Source organism: Henckelia pumila, chromosome 2 (genome assembly GCF_033568475.1).
Source record: "Henckelia pumila isolate YLH828 chromosome 2, ASM3356847v2, whole genome shotgun sequence".
Lineage (NCBI taxonomy): Eukaryota > Viridiplantae > Streptophyta > Magnoliopsida > Lamiales > Gesneriaceae > Henckelia > Henckelia pumila.
Genome location: NC_133121.1, coordinates 179585829 through 179598582, shown reverse-complemented (window position 1 = coordinate 179598582; position 12754 = coordinate 179585829). Strand labels below are relative to the sequence as shown.

The window sequence follows — 12754 nt, the reverse complement described above, 5'->3', positions numbered from 1 at the left end:
ATCGATTATCTACCTTATCAAGACCTGATTTAAGCTTGACAAATATATATCTTAACATATTCGAGATATACACAAGATATTTACCAAATATTTGATTCTTGTCTAGAAAGCAAAATCTTATAATATTAAATTTATTAAGGGTCAAAATATCAAGGAATAAAATTCATTTTAATCTCCCCCTTTTTGCTTTCTTGACAAAACATTGCACAAGTAAGCATAAATATAAACTCCCCCTGAGTTTAAAAATTCTTCTCTCCCTGAAGTGTTGTTCCTCGTGTTGTAACACGGTGAATAACATGGACAATAACACGTGGGATTCTGTAATTCAAATATTGAGCATAAATGGGGTAGAAGTTGTTAGTCTAGTTAAAACATATCAGAGCAATTAGGGCACATAATTAGAGCAAAACAAAACAGTTATATTAAAATCAAAACTAAACAACTAAGAAAAGATGAGAGAAGAATCAAAATCTAAATTTGATCACTATCATATCCATATTGATCAGTAGCTGCATCCTCATCATCTTTAGTCTCAGATGGACCAGCTTCAGCTTGTGCACTATCATCCCCTGTTTGGCCAGAAATGCCAAGTTGTCTCCGACAATCAGCTAATACCGTGCTATAGAAGGCAATATCTTCTTGTGCTTGAGCAATCTTTTCCTCAACACGAGTCATTAGTAGCTGAATAGTGGAAGTGGTAAATTCAAGAGGGGTAGGAGTAGGCACTGCTTCTTCAGTGTTGTCACCCGTCTTGGCAACACCGGGTGCAACACCAGCAACTTCAGCAGCAGGAGTAGAAGTGGCAGTCCAGGGCAAATCCAGAACTCGATTTCCCTTCAGAATTCTAGCTGCTAACTTCAAAATCTCAGGTTGATCAGTGAGATCTTCTGTGATATTGCGGAATTCGCCTGAGATTCCAAAATGCCATAAATCAAGGATGGGAATGGTAGCTTGGTAGATTTTAGACCTCCATCAGCAAACTGGAGTACTGTATTGAATACCAGATTCCCAAAATTGAAAGGACTGCCAGTCCCAATGGCATACAGAATGAACGCCTGTGGCCATGTGATTACTGTAGAGTTTGAGGTAGACGTCCAATTCCTCACATCTATCTTGTGAAGGGCCGAATAAAATGATGTCAACTTGGCTGCCGAAAAATGGTCAGAAAACTTTTTGACCAAACCACCAGTAAGGACAGAAATCACTTCATTTACATCTGGATGGGGTCCTTCATCAATATCGGGGGTGTAATATAGAGAGTTGATGACAGCTGGAGTCAGCCGGCCCCGGAGGTACACCAAGCCATACTTTGCAGATTCTAGATCTTCAATGCTCGAGGTTAAGTTGGCGTAGAACTCCAAAATCACCCTTTTACAGTAGGGTATCACAGCAACAACAGTACAATAGAGCTGTCTAAGCTTCAAAAAATCAATCTGATTTTACCTATAATAGGAGCGTACATCTATGTTCCTCTCATCCAGTAGTCCTCTATGTGTAAAAAGAGGCCAAACAGTAGCAGCATCACCAGAATAAAACATGAGGGAATGAGCAATATCAAGGTCATAGTCCTCATCAACAGTGTTGTCGGTGGTGTTGACAACATCAACAGCAACACTGGCATCAGCAGCAGAAACATCCTCTATCTCTAGAGGCTCTTCATCAGCATCCATGCTGGAAATATCTTCAGTGTCGTCTTCATCACCTATATCTGCACTCTTATCAGAAGAGTCAGCATCAAAATTGGCAGAAGAGGAAGAAAAATAAGGATCATTAGCCTGATGAGCTTTGCTATCAGCAAAATCCTCCATCATCTCAGCATCAGGTTCATCGTTAGATGGATGACCTGTGGAGGCAGAGGGCGTAGCCTTTCCTTGCTTTAGGCTCTCCAAAATTTGTGCCAGAGTGGCATCTTCATCAGAAAAAGCAGTTTCTGGAGGATTGGATAGTTCACCATCTGCTTTCTTTGTTTGAGTGGAAGGAGGAACTTCATCAAAAGAACTAGAATAACTGCTTTCAGAAGCAGATTTAGTAGTTGGAGCGGAGGCAGAGGGAGCATCAAAACCAGAGGGTTTCGTACGAGCAACGAACTCATAGTTGGAATCATCCGAATCATCGCCGGAGCTGCGATCTTCTTCGGTCATGGAGATGCGAGGACCTTTGTAAAACCTTTTAGATTGGGTAAAATCGGGGTTATACCCAGCTTGCCTCTTCGATCGGCAAGCCATCTGTGAAGTGGGATGAACTCGGTTCAGGACAGAAAAATCCGGTGGATTATCAAGATCAATGGCGTTCCCTGGTTCACCCGGCATAAGAACTGCAAGAGGAACGGGTTCCATAGGAACTGGAACAATCGGCAGAGAAGACATCGTGGATGGGGTTTCTGGTGTTGCAACACCGGCAGCAACATTAGTTTCTTGATGGCCCATCTCGCTTCAGATATCTTGGGGATCAAAATTTGCCATGGAAATAAAATTTGAGAGTGAGAGAGAGGTAGGGTTTGCAGATAAAACAATCGGATAATTGAAGAATCAAGAAGATGATAAAGCCCGATAAAAATGGAAAACAAATATATAGGAATCCTATCTCAAACGGTAACATTTTCCCTCTAACAAACTCATAATTACCCTGATTCCTTATCTCTCCAAGTTACAAACGGTAACTTTCCTAACGACCAAAAATTAAAAAGCGAGATTTAAGAGATAAAATCCCATAAATAAGGCAATAATCCAAGATACGTATTTCAGCCCAAATCATCCAGGATTAACTCCACATCAGTCTAACTCCAGTGAAACAAAAATCAATCACAAAAATTCAATTTTCAGTAAATAGGGTAAATCATCAAAATTCGTCTATTTAGAACCTTATCCAAAAACAGAACCCTATTAGAAAAAATGCATATGCATGGCCTATTTTATTCCTAAACAGAGTGTAACATAAAATAAAAATGCAATCACATGCAAATGATATGTTTACAAGGGAAGTGTTGCCTCTCGTGTTGACAACATCAACAACACCAAAATTTTTCAAAAGTTTTAGAGACTTGCACACTTGATTACCCTTGAATTTGAGAAAAATTCCAGAAGTGGTAGCATGCACACTAATCGAACAGTCTTTATTGAACTCAATTAGATAGCTTTTTCCATTTCTTCCGATTTTTGATACAGTTTGTATTTATGACATTGGTCAACAAACTTGATAAAAAGCTGAACACTGAATTTGCGAAACCACCTTTCACATGGAACAAGAACATGGAATACACGTACATTCCTCAACTACTTGGCGGTTTAGTTTCAAAAACAAAAGGGTCAGTGTGCTTAAAAAATATTTGCAGAAAAACTTGGCATCAATTGAATCACTGTAACAGAGATTTAAACACCACCCATAACATAATGAGTGCAAAATGCCTAAAATCCTAAAAATTGTTGTCGGTGATGTTGTAACACCAAGGACAGCACATGCAAATGATTATAATGCACACATGTTGAGAGACCTCCGAAGGGTTGCGAATCTCTCATGATCTAAAGCTTTAGTAAAATGTCTGTCAATTGGTTATTGGTTCCAACAAACTCCATTCGAATCATACCTTTCTCTACCAAATCTCAAATAAAATGATGATGTATGTCAATGTGTTTTGTGCGTGAGTGTTGAACTGGATTCTTTGATATATCAATAGCACTCGAGTTATCATAATAAACAATAGGGGGTTCACTCTTAAAACCATAGTCTTCAATCATTTGGTTCATCCAAAAAATTTGCGAACAACAACTTCCGGCTGCCACATATTCAGATTCAGCAGTCGAAAGTGACACGCAATTTTGCTTACGACTATACCATGAAACCAAATTATTTCCAAGGTAAAAACACCCACCCGTAGTGCTCTTTCTATCATTCACATCATCAGCCCAATTAGCATCACTAAAACCTACAAGGTTAATGTTGGTTTTCATCGTATACTACAATCCCAAATCCAATGTACCCGAAACATATTTCAAAATTCTCATAACAGCTTTTAAATGGGTTACCTTTGGATCAGATTGGTACCTAGCACATAAACACACACTAAACATGATATCAGGACGACTAGCAGTCAAATACAAAAGACTTCCAATTATTCTGCGATAAATGGTGTTGTCAACACCAGCCGCAACACTGTCTTTTCCCAATTTTTCACTCGAGCCCATAGGAGTTTTCTTGTTCTTAACATTCTCTTTGCAAAAAAATTTCACCAAATTCTTTGCATACTTACTTTGACACAAAAAAATACCATCACTTGATTGCTTAACTTGCAATCCAAGAAAGTAAGTTAATTCTCCTACCATGCTCATTTCAAACGTAGAAGACATGCATTCAACAAAACTATCAACATGCTTTTGAGAAGAAGCACCAAAGATAATGCCATCCACATAAACTTTACAAATAAGAATTTCACCTTTGGCCTTTTTAATAAAAGGGTTTTGTCAACCTCACCTCGTTTGAAGCCAATTTCGAGCAAATACTCGGTCAACCTACCATACCAAGCTCGCGGAGCTTGCTTCAAGCCATAAAGTGTCTTCTTCAACTTTTAAACTAGATCCAAGTGGTGTGGATCCTCAAAACCTTTGGGTTGCTTCACATATACTTCCTCATTTAAAATACCATTCAAAAACGCACTCTTCACATTCATTTGGTAAAGTTTCATACCCATATGACATGCAATTGATAACAGTAGTTGGACTGACTCAATGCGGGCAACAGGAGCAAAGGTCTCATCAAAATCAACCCCCTCAACCTGCGTATACCCTTGAGCAACCAATCTTGCTTTGTTCCTAATGATGTTTCCTGATTCATCGATTTTATTTTTGAAAATCCATTTTGTACCAATGACATTACCATGATCAGGAGGTGGAACTAAAAACCAAACATCATTTCGGACAAATTGTTCAAGTTCTTCATGCATGGCATTTACCCAAAATTCATCATTCAAAGCATCATTGACATTCTTAGGTTCAATATTGGAGACAAAACAAGAATGCATTACCTGTGAGTATACGGAACTCATGCATACTAACCCAACCATCTTACGATAGTCAACTTTGTCCTTAGCTCGGGTTTGCCTTGTTCCATGAACATCTCCAATAATCTATGATGATGGATGATTCTTTTGTATCTTGCTTGGAATGTTCTTTTCAGTGGATACCTCAGTTTTCTCATTATTTTGAGAATTTTCTTCATGAACAGTTTCTGGGGGAACCAGTGTTGTGTTTGGTGTTGCAACATCTGGAACAACATTGTGTTCTTCGTGAGGAATTTCCAAAAAGCCTTCAATATCATCTTCAGCAGTTTATCCTTTGAGATCTGCACCATCATCAAAAACAACATTAATAGATTCCATAATTGTTCTGGTCCTAAGGTTATACATATTATATGCACGACTATTTGTAGAATAACCAAGGAACAAACATTTATCACTTTTGGAATCAAATTTTGCTATATGATTTCTATCATTTAAAACATAGCATACACAGCCAAAAATATAAAAATAATTGAGATTTGGCCTCTTTCCCATGATTATTTCATAGGAAGTCATCGAAGAACCACTTATCAAAAAAACACGATTGGAAATATGGCAAGCTGTGTTCAATGTTTCTGCCCAAAATCTCTTGGAGATATTTTTTGAGCTCATCATCACCCTAGCCATCTCCTGCAACGTCCTATTATTCCTTTCGGAAATTTTGTTCTGTTGAGGAGTTTTTGGAGCAGAGAACTCTTGTGAGATGCCCTTCTTATCACACAAAGAAGAAAAAGATGAGTTCTCAAATTTCTTTCCATGATCAGTTCTGATCCTTGCTACTGTCAAAGTATGTAGGTTAGTAATCTTGGTAAATAACTTCTTAAAAACATCAAAAGTGTCTGATTTTTCTCTAAGAAATCTCACCCATGTAAAATGAGAAAAATCATCAACACATACCAAAGAGTACTTTTTACCTCCATAACTTTCGACTTCCATGGGACCCATCAAATTCATGTGCAAAAGTTCAAGACGCCGTGTTGTCCCATAGTATTGTAACACGGGGTGCAAAACACGGGTTTGCTTACCTTTTTGGCATGCACCACAAACATATGGAATGCCAGACTTTAGATTCGGCAGTCCTCTGATAGCTTCAAACTTACTCAAATTCTTTAAAGTCTTGAAATTCACATGTCCAAGCTTTTGGTGTCATAGACTAAACTCATCAACCTTTGAGTGTCTACATGTCAATTCCTCACCAAGTTAGTAGCAATTATCAACTGATCTTGTACCTGTCATAACACAACGATTAGCATTATCAAAAACTTCACAAGTATTCTTGTCAAACTTCACATGCAAGTCATCATCACACAGTTGACTAATTGAAATTAAGTTTTCATTAAGTTCTTCAACGTGTAAGACGTTATGAATCTTTGAAAACCCTTTCACGTTGAGTGTTCCTTTGCCAATAATTCTTCCTTTTGCACCACCTCCATACGTCACTCTACCTCCATTTTGTTCGACGTAGTCCGTGAGGTGATCTTTCAAACCTGTCATGTGCCGAGAGCTTCTACTGTCAAAGTACCAATTTCCTGCAGTGTTAGCTTTCAAGGAAGTATAAATAAAAAAAATTTTAACATCAGACTTATGTACCCAAACTTTCTTCACAGTGGATCCTTTTCTGCCAGTGTTGCGCTTGGTGTTGTGCAACACGGAGGGCAACACTTGATTAGATTTCCACAAAATATATTCATTTTTAATCTTACGACAAAAAGGCCTGATGAGTCTAGGTTTGAGACAATAATGACATACAAAAGGACGCTTCCATTGTTTTGGCTTTGGGACAGAAACATCCTTCTCAACAATGGGTTTCTTACCTTTCGAAACAGTTGAAAGATGGTTCAAGGAATCACTATCTTCCTTCACAAACACTGGTGTTTTAGAAGATTCACCATCTTCAAAAAAACTTTCTTTAAAACCAAGACCAAACTTATCATTCTTACCCATAGTCAAAAGAGAATCAAGTTTGCTTGAACTGGAATTAAATTTATCAAGTGTTGTTTTTGCTCTTTCAATTTCCGAATTCAGCAACCCTAATTCCAGATCTTTCTTACTTATGAGAACCTCCAATCTAGCCACAACCGCTTTCAATTCAGTATTCTCTTTTGTAAGGGTTGTGTTCAACTGATTCCTCTTGATCTAATCACAGTGCAACTCTTCATAGAGTTTTTGAATACCTTACAGAGTATAAGCATCAGCTACCTATTCTTCATGATCACTGGAATTATCAAGGTTAGAAGCAACAAAACAAACAGATTTTTGAACTGTTTTGCGTCCAGGTGTTGCAACACCGGAGCCAACACCGAGAGGATTGATCTGAAAATTTTTCTTACTTTCCAGCAAAACAGTAAAGGATATGAGATCTGTCTGTTCAACCTTTTCTTGTTTTTCTTCAGAATCATCATCACTCAGAGAAACATTAATTCCTTTTCGAAGGTGATTTGCGCATTCATAAACATAGTGGTCATGTCCCTTACATTCCCTGCATTGAACATTATCAAAAATTTTACTTGAGGACTGAACCTTACCTTCATACCTTAGTCGAGATCCTCGAGTAGCAGCAAGTTTAAAGGCTTCTCTGAAGTAGGCAGTCTAGGAATTTTGAAGGTTGTGCACCTTTCACATCCTTATTTTCTTTCATTACCTTGAGATAATCAGTGAACTTCTTCGAGATCAAAGCAATCGAATTCTCTTCAAGATCAGATTCCTTTACTTCATGTTGAACTTCAGAAAAATCATTGTAAACATCATTAGATACTTGAAAGGCAATAGACTTACCTTTTGAGTCATCTTCGGCTTCCAACTCCATCTTATATGTGCGAAGATAACTAATTAACTCATCCAAACCCATTATAGATGTATCTTTGGATTCATCTATAGCACAAAACTTGGTATGAAATCTTTTAGGGATAGAATGAAGCACTTTGGACACAAGTCTCTCGTTGAAATAGGATCACCAAGAACAGATGCTTCGTTTGCAAGGCTCTTCAATCTTCCATTATATTCCATGATGGTCTCTGATTCCTCCATTCTCAATCTCTCAAATTTTGAAGTTAGAAGACCCATCCTTGTCTTCTTGACACTTGCCGATCCTTCACAATGAGTTTGAAGTTTTTCCCAAGCATCCCTAGCACAAGTACAAGTACAAGTACCAATTAGATTAAACATATTCATATCAACAGAAGTAAACATAGCATTAAGAGCTTTTGCATTATAAATAGCCGCAGTATTTTCATCGGCTGTCCATTGTGATCTTGGTTTTGGTCCAGGTATATCATCATCTCTCATAGGAGGTGTCCAACCATCAAGAACACGTTGCCAAACTCTGGACTCAATGGATTGAATGTACATGCTCATCTTCAATTTCCAAGGGCCATAATTTGTCCCATCCAAAATAGGTGGACGAATTGCACTTGTATACGGAGTATCCATAACTAACCTATAACACAAACCAGGAACTCACTTAGTAAAGTCAAGTGGTGGCTCTGATGCCACGTGAAAGAAATAATGTACGTGGTTTGTTATGTAAAATAGGCAGTGTTGTACTTCATGTTGTAACACCAAAGACAACACAGTGCAACGGAAATTTAAAGTGTAAATAAAACACAAGTAATTAATTTTACACGAGTATAAAAACTCGTGCGGGTGCCTTAGGGCTAAATATCACCAGTAAACATAAAATCAGTCTTACAAAGTAATCCTAGTGATTTTACGAAAAGTCATTAAATCCTAAATTTCTCAACAAGTCGAGAAATCAAACTTGCATCCTAAATAAACAAAGTATAAAAGAAATCGGATGCAACTCCCGTAGCCTAAATTGAAGAGACAGAAAAGATCTTCAACAACACAGTTCCCACAGTGTTGTCTCTAATGTCTTCAATACGAACGGCAACACGGGGACAAGAAACGACAAAGGTTGCAAAACCTTGCTTCAGAATCTTTGAATTCTTCAATGGAATCTTCAGTCTATGCGCAGATAATTGTACGTCTGAAGTCCATCACAATCTTGTGCGTGAAAACCCTCTTTTATAGATTAGCATCCAAGTCTTGAAGGTTTTATTACATGAAGTCCTACATGAATAAGGAAACAAGTTTTAGTAGGAATAAAACTCTATCAAATTCAACAAATCAAATCTTGTTAATTATCAACTCATAATATATCGATTATCTACCTTATCAAGACCCGATTTAAGTTTGGAAAATATATATTTTAACATATTCGAGATATACAAAAGATATTTACCAAATATTTGATTCTTGTCTAGAAAACAAAATCTTATAATATTAAATTTATTAAGGGCCGAAATATCAAGGAATAAAATTTCTTTCAATGCGAAACTATTAAAATTTGAGAGCCGAGTTTTAGTCAAAAGTTAGTTTTAGATTTTAAATCATATTTCAAGAAGCAAAGGCGGATTTAAGATTTTGAGTTTAGGGGGCCGCTTACAAAAGATAGACAGAAAGTTAGGAAAAATTGCAATTTTAGTCCTATAAGTTGGCCTATTATGGATTTTAGTCCTGTAAGTCATCAAATTTTGGTTCTCATACAGTAAGTTGGTTTTTTCTTTGGTTTTGGTCCTTTTCCACCGAAAATTATTAAACCCACCGAAATTTGCTTATTTGGCACCGGTCTATCCTACCCAACATGTCTTAAAATCCACGTAAGCAAAACAAAAGGACAAAAATCCACCTAATTAAATAACAAGAAGCCACGTAAATTAAACTAATTAGAAAAAACAATGCAATCCCAACCAAAACCCTCCATCAGTCACAAAATGCTCTCAAACCACTGCATCGTCTTCCACCCCCATTAACAAGTACTCCAAAAAAGTCTCGCGGATTTTTGAAGAACAAATTTACGTTAAAAATGAAAATTCCACAAGTGAATAAGCTTACACAGTCTCCTTTAGAATATGGTACGTATTTTGGAATTTTTTTTATACGTTGTTGTAAAAACTCTGTTTTTGTGAGGTACTGTTTCTGGAATGTTATGGTGGTCCTTATCGTGAAAATTTTGTAAAATGCTATTGTGGCCACTATTGCTATCGTTTTTGGTTTTAATAATAGGTATCTTGTGGATCATTGCACTATAGAGTTTATTCAAGTTTTTTTTGTGAGTGATTTGAGTTATGCATTAAAAGTTTTAGTAATATTTACCGGAGCAAGTTCGTGCGAAATAAATTGTTGTATTATATTATATCAACAAAAATTGTGGGAAGGAGTAAACCACTTGTCTCCTCCATACCAGTCTTTCTTTTATATAAAAAAATTGAGTTAGTTTGTTCTAATTTATTTTTTTTTCCTTTTATCATTTTATCCAATAAATAACTTTGTAACAGAGTTGGCTGAGAATAACAATGTGAGTGCAACCACGGGGAAGGAAAATAAGAGATCAAGGGAGATAGGTAACGTAAATCGGATGAGGCAAGAAGATGCAGAAGGTGATGATACCAAGGAGGGAATTGAGAATGAGGGGGTGGAAAAACAGGTAAGTACATGCATTTTGGATGAAACTGATGAGGACGATCAGGATTATTATGAAGAAGAGTATGATGACAAGGATGACAAGCTTTTCAATAATAATGTGGACAAAGAGGCTGAGTGGTTTAGAGGAGATGATGAATCACAAGTGGTACCCATTGACATTGGAAATGTGGAGTCTAGTGAAGATAGTGACATTGATAATGAAGATTATTTGAAAAGTTGTGAAGGATCAGATGGTGAAAATGATGTGAAGAACTTTCCTATTTTTAATACTGTGGAATATTATGATCCTACTTTTGAGTTAGGCATGATTTTTAGCAACAAAGATGAGATAAGGCAGGCAGTACACTCACATGCCATCAAAACAAAAATAAACTTGAAGATTACCAAGAATGACAATGTCAGAATGTATGCTAAGTGTTCTGACATGGAATGTGGATGGAAGCTTCATGCGTTGAATCTTACCGACAAATGTACATATCAAATAAGAAAGTATGAACCTAATCATACTTGTGGAATGAGTTTTCACATAAAAATTTTGAAATCAAGCTGGTTGTCTAGGAAATACGCAAACAAGATCAGATCAGACCCCAAGAGAAACGTGAAAGGATTTCAAGTTGATATATTGAGTCAAAAGATCAATATTCAAGTCAGTTGACCATCAAAATTACAGGTATGTGTTTTTCTTTTAAAATTTTGTGACATGTTGCTGGAATTAATTTTTTGTAACTATTATTTAACCAATCGTGTTCTTGTGTTAGGTGAAGAGGAAAGTTTGTTCCGATATGGATGCGAGTAAGAGAAATTTGGAGAAGCAAACTAGCTACAAAAAACCAAAAAAAAATAAAGTAGTTCTTTTGAAACCAACAGTGTAAGTTCATATTTGATTATTTCTTAAACTGCCTTTGCCAAGCTCATAAATATGTTTTGCGTCCTCGATACATACAGGAAAAATATGATAATATACAACAACCACTTCAAAATATTGCACTGTCTGCGTGTGTGCCATCATTAATTCCAATTGCTCCCCCTTCTATGTATGACCAGTTCCAAAAGTGCCAAATACCAACTCATACGGTGAACATAATGACACCTACAACTTCGGCCAGAGGATACTTCATACAAAGTATTGAAAGATGCATCACACAATCTTGCACAACTGCTAAGCCGATAATACATGAAGAAGGGAAGAAGTTTGTTGCTCTGTCTAGCTCGGGTTCATCATCTAAAGCTGAAGGTTCAGTTACTAAAACAAAGGACAAAGGGAAGGGTCACGTGAAATGAAGCTGTTGCTTTTGGGTGAATGTGGATGTTCATTTTGGATTACTGCAGTTTTTTTTTTGGATGTTCATTTTGGGTTGTATTCATTTTAGATGTTTGTTTGCTGGATGATATCTGGGCAAATAAAGTTGCTGATTTTTAATGTTTGGATATTTTTAGTTTTGGATGGTTGAACATATAAAATTGATAATATTTTTGTTTTTTGTCTTGTTGGAAATCTTTTTGGTTACTTTATGGCATAGTCAGTTGGAAGCAATATTTGTAAAATTTTGTGTTATTTTTTAGCAAATGGGTCCGAATTAATTAACAAAGAGTTATAGTTCTTGATATTTTTTTTGTAATGAAATATAAATTAAATGTAAATACCATATATATCGGACTTGCATATGTTTGTCATCAAAATTTTTGAAATAATAGATCATAGTGTAATAAAATCCGAGAACCATCCGTTTATTGATTTGCAAATGAGTTAGAAGTGAAACTCTCTAAATAATATCAGTAAAATCAATTTAAAAAAAACTATACAAATAATAAGTTTAAATTATATTTCGTATTGATAAAATCTTTTTTGTTAATGCTCAAAATTTTATATATCACAAAATTAATCAAGTTGTTTAATACCTTAATTACTGGATGAAACACACGAACAATAATAAATAAATTTAAGCATCCATGACAAGGGAGTGAATGAATGAATATACACCCAAGACAACATAACAAAACAAAGTCAATCACACTAAACTAGCTATATTATTTCAAAGAAAAGCACACATGACAACAAAATAGTTAGCTTTAAAGATCTGCTCTCCTTTCATACTTTTTTATTTTCATCTTCAAGGCCAAATATCTTTAACATTAATAACTCTCTCAGTTTTAAATCTATCGTCCTCTTGTATCTTTTTTCCATAGCTACTAGTATAGAGAGAAAATTTGGTTGGTGCG

The 12754-nt window shown here is 36.2% G+C and overlaps 1 protein-coding gene across 1 annotated transcript; it reads right to left on the bottom strand.

Moving 5' to 3' along the window:
- Nucleotides 1-6234: 6234 nt before the first annotated feature.
- On the bottom strand, nucleotides 6235-8479 carry LOC140879072 (uncharacterized). Its single transcript, XM_073282714.1, has 8 exons — nucleotides 8005-8479; nucleotides 7826-7921; nucleotides 7692-7759; nucleotides 7584-7639; nucleotides 7424-7529; nucleotides 6865-7186; nucleotides 6437-6579; nucleotides 6235-6279 (listed from the first exon to the last, which is right to left on the bottom strand). The coding sequence occupies exons 1-8, from the start codon at nucleotides 8477-8479 to the stop codon at nucleotides 6235-6237; spliced, it is 1311 nt and encodes a 436-aa protein (XP_073138815.1).
- Between the last annotated feature and the right edge of the window lie 4275 nt (nucleotides 8480-12754).